This window comes from Gloeophyllum trabeum (assembly GCF_000344685.1).
Source record: "Gloeophyllum trabeum ATCC 11539 unplaced genomic scaffold GLOTRscaffold_00010, whole genome shotgun sequence".
NCBI classification, from domain to species: Eukaryota; Fungi; Basidiomycota; class Agaricomycetes; order Gloeophyllales; family Gloeophyllaceae; genus Gloeophyllum; species Gloeophyllum trabeum.
In genome coordinates this window covers 346,620-354,978 of record NW_006920419.1, presented here as the reverse complement: position 1 = coordinate 354,978, position 8,359 = coordinate 346,620, and the positions used below count along the sequence as shown (strand labels likewise).

General features: G+C 48.2%; 4 protein-coding genes across 4 annotated transcripts; all 4 read right to left on the bottom strand.

Annotated features, from left to right (window-relative positions):
• Positions 1-2,872: 2,872 nt before the first annotated feature.
• On the bottom strand, positions 2,873-3,484 carry GLOTRDRAFT_21348 (uncharacterized protein; the record flags this gene model as incomplete). The annotated part of the gene is made up of 1 exon (XM_007869492.1): positions 2,873-3,484. A coding segment is annotated over one exon (612 nt), but the record flags the coding sequence as incomplete, so codon positions are not given.
• A 1,133-nt stretch (positions 3,485-4,617) lies between these two features.
• On the bottom strand, positions 4,618-5,001 carry GLOTRDRAFT_6320 (ribonuclease H; the record flags this gene model as incomplete). Its single annotated transcript, XM_007869479.1, has 1 exon — positions 4,618-5,001. A coding segment is annotated over one exon (384 nt), but the record flags the coding sequence as incomplete, so codon positions are not given.
• Positions 5,002-5,839: 838 nt separating this feature from the next.
• On the bottom strand, positions 5,840-6,421 carry GLOTRDRAFT_24514 (uncharacterized protein; the record flags this gene model as incomplete). The annotated part of the gene is made up of 1 exon (XM_007869502.1): positions 5,840-6,421. A coding segment is annotated over one exon (582 nt), but the record flags the coding sequence as incomplete, so codon positions are not given.
• Positions 6,422-7,507: 1,086 nt separating this feature from the next.
• Positions 7,508-8,302, bottom strand: GLOTRDRAFT_28001 (DNase I-like protein; the record flags this gene model as incomplete). The annotated part of the gene is made up of 1 exon (XM_007869505.1): positions 7,508-8,302. A coding segment is annotated over one exon (795 nt), but the record flags the coding sequence as incomplete, so codon positions are not given.
• Positions 8,303-8,359: the final 57 nt, after the last annotated feature.

Sequence of the window (8,359 nt, the reverse complement as noted above, 5' to 3'; positions counted from 1 at the left end):
TGGATTCTTCATAATTATGTACGTGTGATAATATTTTGGTTTTTAAGGCTTCGGTGCCTAGCACCTCCGTGCTTCTAAACCAGTGAGGTTTTAATAGGATAGCATTTTCATTGTCAGAATCGCCTTTATCATGATCCGGTCTACGGGATAATGCGTCTGCCCTGATCATAGTTTTACCCGGTTGATGGATTAGGGTAAAATCATAGTTTTGGAGTTCTAGGACCCAGCGCGCTTGGCATTGATTGAGTTTCTGCGGCTTTCTGAAATATTCGAGATTTTTGTGATCAGTATAAATCTCAAATTGCTGTCTTGCACCGCGAAGGAAATTGTCCCATTCGTCGAGTGCTGTCATGATTGCCAGCATTTCTCTGTCGTAGATCTCATAATTACGTTCTGCCAGATTGAGACTTTTAGATAGGAATGCAATGGGTTTCCATGTATTATTTTGGTTTTGTGAGAGCACTGCTCCTAGTGCATATTTAGATGCATCACACTCTATGCGATATTGGTCATGGTCGTTGGGTACTGTCAGTACTGGTGCTTTTGTAATGGCTGTTTTGAGGGTTTCAAACGCTTCCTGTTGCTCCTGTCCCCATGTCCACTCGGCTTGTCTGGTGAGTTTGGTCATAGGTTGGGAGATGGCAGCAAAATCCTTTATGAACTTTCTGTAGAAATTTGCAAACCCCAGGAATTGTTGGATGTCCTTTTTGTTGGTTGGCGTCGGCCATTGCGTGACACCTTGGACCTTTTTAGGATCCATCTGAACGGTTCCTTGACCAATAATATGACCTAAATACTCCGTTTCCTCAGTTTCAAGCTCGCACTTTTCTGGTTTGCAGGTTCATTTATGCTCTCGGAGGATTTCGAAGACCTGCTTGACAATCTTTTGATGTTCATCTAGGGTTTCGGAGAAAATGAGTATATCATCTAGATACACTATCACTTTTCCTTGCATAATTAATGCTCTGAAGATATCATTCATCATTGTTTGGAAGGTCGCCGGGCTATTGGTTAACCCGAAAAACATGACGAGTGGTTCAAAGAGCCCGCGATTGGTGATAAAAGCAGCTTTCTCTTCGTCTCCTTCCTTCATGCGAATGTTGTTGTATCCCCAGCGAATATCTAGTTTCGTATAATATTTTGCATTCTTTAATTTATTGATCAGGTCCGCAATGAGTGGTAAGGGGTATTTATTTTTCTTCATCATTTTGTTCAACTTGCGATAGTCCTGGACTGGTCACAGTTTTCCGTCGTTTTTCTTGACGAAGAAGAATGGTGCTCCCCAGGGTGACTTGCAGGGTCGGATCCTGCCAGTCTTTAAGTTATCTTCAAGGAATTCATCCAGCGCTTTTTGCTCATCGATCGTCATTGCGTAAACTTTTCCAGAATAGGGTTTACTGTCTGGTAAAAGCTCGATGACATGATCCCATGGTCGATGTTCTGGAAGCGTATTGAATGTTTCCTCTTTAAATACGTCACTGAATGGACGATACTGTTCCGGGACCAATTCTTCGAAAGTTTTTGCTTTCTTAGATTTGTTGGCCTCAATAGCAATGTCCAGTGTGGTGGCTCGCAGCATCTTGGCTGATAAATAACGCGCGTACTCCCTCTTATTTTGGGTTTTCTGTCTTATCCAGGTGTTGGGGTCAATCATAAAGATGGAGTCTTCCTCCTCGATTTCGACTTGGTTAATTTGCTGGGTTTTACGCATTTCTGCGCATCGCGGTGGACAACGCGTGAAATTCAGCAGTTGTTTCTGCCAGTCAATTTCGGGGTTGTGGAAGTCAAGCCATTCGTAACCAAGACAAACGTCTGATTTGCCAAGATTTGTGATTAGCAAATTCAAGACTTCTTCATGGTGTCCGATTTGACCCTTCACTCGAACATATTCGGTGATGTTACCAGCCGCATTTAGAGTGTCGTCTGCATTAAATACTGGTATATCGTTTTCGAAACGATGTCGCTCTAACCCGAGTTTTACAACGGTATTCTCATTGATACAAGAACCCGTGCACCTGGTATCTAGGAGCGCTATCACGTCATTTCTTTTCTCAGTCTCAAGTTGCATGAGCGTCAATGGCGGGTCCATTTGCATGCCGTTTTTTAACCCTCGTACGACCCTGAATAATTTAGGTCCTTCAGGAAAGATAGGAATCTCTTTTTTTGGTTTTTGTGATCGTCGCACTCGATCTTTTTCTGAATGTTTTTGTTTTTTGTTCGAGGAATTAAGCACAGGTTTTAAGGCCCTGCCAAGCTCTGTGAAGAAGACTCCTCTGCCTGTTTGATTGGTTCTGTAGCATTAAGTACATCCTGTGCTACTTTGGACTCAAGTTCTTTGTAAAATTGCATGGAGACATTCTGAATATAGATACTGTTCGGAGTTGGTTCTTCTATGACTAGCGCAGAATATTTATTATGAGAATTGAAAGGCATGGAGCTTGGTGCGCTCAAGCTGTGCCGAAGCCAAAACCCGCTGCTTTGAATCCTTCCTTGACCACTCCTTGATTGCCGAGATGAAATCGGATGTCGGCTTTGTCCAATCCACCTGTCTGACCTGATTTGTGGTTCTTCCCTTCCTGTTGGGAATGTGCCACGCACTTCCACACGTTCCTGTGTCCGACTGCTTGGCCTTGCATTTGAAGCATGCCCAGTCTACGTCCATGGGTTGTCCTGTTCCCATGAACGTTGTTCCCGTCCCGTCACGTCTCTGTGGCGGTTGTGCTCTTTGCGTGGCCTGCGTCTGATTTGTGGCGTTAGGCGCTGGCGCTCCTTCCTTCTTAGGCAGTATTGTTCTCAGGCCCCGCATGGCCTTCTCTTGATGACGCTCCCGCCAGGCGTTGTCGAGTTTGATCAGTACATCCTTCCATCCGTCGTATGTCATTGGCACCGTGACTTGTCCGTAAACCTTGTCGACAAGTGCCTCGTTGACGCTGGTACGGACGGTTTTCAGGATATACTGATCTTCTTTCTTGTACCCGGCTTGCGTCATTAGTATTTCCAATTCCTGAAAATACTCTTCAACTGGTCTCTGTCCTTGGCGCAGATGGTCAATCTCGATCTGTGCCTGTGCAGCAAGATTCAAATCCTGAAACGCGTTGGTAATCTCCGTTTTGAAAACCGCCCATGTCTTTCCCCAGCTTTCTGTCTCCTCTCTGAAGTGTTGATCGTAATAGTTTTGCGACCAAACTTCTGCCTTGGGGCCTCTGAGATATGAGATGACGAAGTCGATCTTCTCATCGTCCGTACCGAAATCCTTCTTATTGTTTCTCAGGTACGTGAGTACCTGTCTCCACCAGGCCTTGAACTTGGCCTTGTTTCCGTCGAAGTACTCGGGCTTAGCAACATGCCCTTTCCTTTCTTTCTGGTCGTCTTCGCCTGCCATTGCTCTGGCAATTAGGGTTTGGATGGCTATGGGATTTAGGTCGGGTGGATAGATATCGTCAGAGGTTTCTGACTGGGGTGAACGTGGGGTGGTGGAATATGAAATTGGTGAATATGGTCGGGTTGGTCCGAACCAAGGGGTTTCGTCGTTGATCTGATAACGGTGATCGGCCGTGGTGCGAACTTCGTTGGAAGAACCAAAATCTGCTACTTAGTTCACAGATTTCGGGTAGATGTCGGTGCTAATGGATAGGAATAGGAATGATTGCAAGGCTGTCTGACCCGGGTCTTCTGGTCTGGTACCCAGCGTCTGCCTCTTCGCTCAAGGGTCACGAGCCCAGGAGCTTCTGTACCCAAGGTAGGATATTGCTGCTTTTCTAAGCTCCCTCACACCACTTTCGCTGACTCTCAAGAGTCACTACGGTGCCACTACTTCCCTACAAACACTGCGACTGATGGGGATATGGTAGTCCCTGTGTCCACAGCCCGCGCTATGCGTGTAGGTTTTCGCCCAGCTTAGTGCGTACGCACCACCCTTGAATACAGGCATTGGATTCAAACGGTTAGTAGTAAAGGGTTATATTTCTATCTAGGTGCCGTCTGTAGCGCCTGATAGCCTTCAGCTGTCTTTCTTGAATCTGTCTTGGAGCGTGGGGTGTGATGGGATAGAATAGGGGTTCGGATATGGGATAAATGTAGGTGGTGTAGGATGGGTAGGATCGAAGAGAGTACCGTGTTCGGCTCCTTGTTACAGGTGCCACGGTGAGAGAAGAATATGGAGGGATATCGACAATGTCGACGCGAAGGCGGAGAGGGAGCTTCGATCTAATGACATGAATGAAATGCCAGATCGAAGCTAAGGTCTGAGACCTTTGCTGTCGCGGCTTATATATTGCAGGATGTCCAAATATACTTGTACATGCGTCAATGGAAAGGTTTACATGAGTATCTAAGAGAATGTGGAAACCAGTCGTTATTAATGTAGAATAGTTTATAATTGGTGAGGCAGCAATGCGTAAATAATAAATGATCGTGAAAGGGTTTTTTAAGATGAGATATGCATGGTTGCAATGTCTGTGCGGTTCTGTGTGCGTGTGTCAAACACGTGTGATCGTGAAAAAGTTTTTTGATCATAACATTGTAGGTGATTGACTGGGTGAGTTCTGATAGTTTTGCTCCTTCGAGAAGAAATTTGTCAGGGACAGTAATGTCAATATTGTCAGGGATGTCCTTTCGGGCACCTTCCTTGGCAAGGGCATCAGCAGCCTCATTGCCTGGGTGGCCGCTATGGCCCTTTATCCACTGGAAGTGTGTGGCTGCAGATCTCCGACGGAGTTGGTAAGCTGCAGCTTGGAAGAATGGGGCATTCGAGACATTAATCCAGCCCTTATCCTCCCAGTTGCCCAGGTGGGAGGTGAGTCCTTCAATGGCATACAGGGAGGCGGATATGATTGTCACAGGGGCGAAGCAATCAACCAGTTGGAGCGCCACAATAATAGCGGACAGTTCTCCAACTTGGTTAGACTGGAGAGGTCCGGGGACACGGAGTGCCCGATTGAGGGGGTGGTTAGGTGCAACAAAAATGCCAGCTCCTGTGCGAGCGGTGAGTTTCCGTTGTCCTCACATGAGCCATCCGTGTACAGGGTTATGTGCTCATCCTCCAGATTAACACCCGGGGCAGGCGCTGCAAGCCGATAGGCCGGGGAGATCTGTTTAGCATCGACATTGGCGGAAATCTGAAGACTTCAGCAAGAGATGTCTTGAGCATCATGGTGGGGTTGAAAGTAATGCGGTCGCGGGCGAGGCGCGCCTGACGGTTTTTTTCCAAACGGTGGTGAGTTAGGGTTAAGTTATCATCTGGTGGGCAGTGACCTGGGTTTGAGATTGCTGGTAGGGCCTGGAGGATCCTCTGCGCAGCGGTGGCACATTTATGGGGATTTAGACAGCCTGCCACCCTGTCGGCACGACAGCCATCGCAGGCGCAGGAGGAGCGTGGGTAGTGCACTCTATGTCCAGGAGTAGGCGTAAGTCGACGGGAGATCTGGAGCAGGCCTCCCACCGTGGAGGATTTGTGATCAGTCATCAGGCAGTCCATTACCCGGGAATCATAGGTACGTGGAGGGACACCTAGGTGGTGGAAGGCAGGGAGTTGTTCCTTCAGGTGTCGGGCAAGCTTTTTCGGGGCAAAGGTGACATTATATGTTCTCGCAACTCGGAGCATCTCAATAATATCATTCGGCAGGCTGGCGGCCCGCTTACCCTGGGTTGGGGCATCCCAGGATTGGAGAAAGGTATTAAGTGTGGTGGAGTCTGAGATGCCTTTGGGTGCCAGTTGGTTGATGAGGATGTCAGTAATAAATGCCCAGGCTGGGCAGGTTGGGCTCAGGTTCAGGTAGTCTCGCAGCCAGGTGAGTTTAATGGCATCATTTCAGGCCTGAATGTCAAGGAGGCTGATACCGCCTTCAGACATGTCGAGGTACAGGTGTTCAAGCGCAAGGGGGGATTGGGTAGCACCATCCCAGATGAAGCAGCGGATAACCTTGGTAAGGGCAGCCTCTACTGATTTTGGCATGCCTTGCACTTTAGTTAGGTATTGTGTCATACCACCAGCTATGTGCTGGACCATATGCCTCTTACTATTCAGAGTGGGATGGCCACGGCCAAGACGTTTGAGTGTAAGATCAACTTTGTCAAGGATGATTTCCCAGGTGGAGAGGGCATCGATGCCATTCCCAATCCATGCCCCAAGGGAGCGGACAGTTTCCCCATCTTTAGCGATGTGGACAGATATGGGAATTGGGTCATCACCTGGGTGCAAACGACGGGATGTGATGACCGTTTGCCGGTGTTCCATAGACCCGATTGGGATGATTTCAGTTTTGTCGGTGTTGAATTTCGCACCTGAAGCCGTGCACCAGGTGTCAAGGATTTGCTGGAGTTCTGACAGGCGGTTGCCTCTTGGTAAGTAGATTGTAGTGTCATCAGTGAAGAGTGTGGCAAGAATTTTATCAGAAACTCCAGGGATGTCATACCCAGTGAGACGGGCAGAGGATCGCAGAAGGCACGCCAGGGGCTCAATAGCTAGGTCAAATAGGAGACAGGATAGAGGGTCACCCTGACGGACACCGCGGGTAACATGGAAGGGGGCACTCAGGATGCCATTAATCATAACATGGGTGTGTGCATTGCCATATAGGGAGGCAATGGTGCGGATGAAGATCTCAGGTAGGTGGAACGCTTGGAGAACTTGCCATAGATACTCATGGTTGATCTTATCATAGGCCTTTTCCTGGTCAAGGGCTATGATGGTGCCATTGGACTCCGTAGCTTCAGCAAAGTCGATCATGACTTTGGATAGGCGGATGTGATCAAAAATCGACCACCCCGGAACAAAACCAGCTTGGTCGCGATGGATGAGCGCGGGCGCAACATTCGCCAGGCTCAGCGCCAGAGATTTTGTAAGTATTTTGTAGTCGGTGTTGAGGAGCGTTATAGGTCGGTAGTTGGCTATGTTGTCGCATTCCTTTTTTTTAAAGATGGGGCACATCCAGCCAATGGTAAAGTTCATGGAGGAAACAACACCATGGGTCTGGATGTCTATGAAGACCGCTGTCATCGCTTTGACCACATCAAATGAAAGTTTATTTTGCTTCACATTCATGGTGTGAGTCTCGTCAAGTATTTTCCACAGTTCATATGGGATACCATCAATCCCTGTCGCTGAGCCTGATTTTGACATTGTCAGTGCTGCCTGCACTTGTGCGTAAGTTAGTGGCATCTCGAGCTCATGCGGTGCACTTGGCTTGAAGCACTGCTCATCGGGGATCGATTTTAGGACTTCCTGTAGCGCCTCGTTGAGCACCGCAGCATCGCAGTTCGTGTGGTATTTGTCTTGAAGGCTGTTATGGTGGTCCCGAGCGACTTGTGCCATGTCAGATGTCCGCGTGATGTACTGAGGGCCATTGGGTGTTTGCACAGTAAGGCATTGTATAATGTCCCGGGGTTTGCGTTCTTTGTAGACTTTACTGAGGTATGTACTAGGGACTTCTCCTTTTACTGCCCATTGGGCTTGACCAACGGTGCGTGCTTTGCGGAAGCGCTTTTTAATGAGATGGTCAAGTTCATTTTGCAGGAAGGCCGCGTTCGTTTGTGATGCCTCACCACTTCCCAGTGTGGGATGGTTCAGGCTGTCCTTGATGTCTGCCTCAAGGTCAGTTATCTTCCTGCTGATTTTTGCGAGGACAACTTTGGCATGTTTCTTGCCGAGGCTGGCAATGTCAGATTTAAAGGTTTTCCAGGCGGTCTGGGGATTGTGGTCAGTGGACCGGTTTTTTGACAGCAGAGTGAGTGTTTCTAGTAATTCACATCTGCGCTGATGGATTTGTTGCAGTAGAGCTGGATCATTTAGCAGACCCAGGGGCCATGTCCATTGGCCCACACCCACAAAGGTGGCAGATGGAGGGGAGAATTGGACCTCGATTAGGCAGTGGTCAGTGGGTATGCTTGTTGGTGTTTTGTGCCATCCATGGAGGTATGGGAGGTGAGTGGGTTTCGTGTAGATTCTGTCAATTCTTGGCATATGGTGCCGGTTGCTGGTGTAAGTGTATGCCCGTTCGTCTGGGTTATCATGACGCCAGCCATCAGTTAGACCAAGGTTTAGCCTCAGTTCACGGAGGGCATTAGTTGCAGCAAGGGGGTCAGGCCGTGGCGGGGACCGGTCAACCAGTTCTTCCACCACATTGAAGTCTCCAACCATGAAGTCAGGGAGGGGTATTGAGAGGGTCCTAATGCCCAATGTAATGTTTTCCCAAAAGGTGGGGTGCTGCGAATAATCATTCGGGGCATAGACATTGATGATGGTAAATGTTTCCGAGTTATGCCAGGTGGTGGTGAGTGACAGGGCCCTGCCAGGTATTATTTCACAGGTTTGGCAGTTTCCTACATCAGTTATTTCACGGTTTAGGACAAAGGCAACACC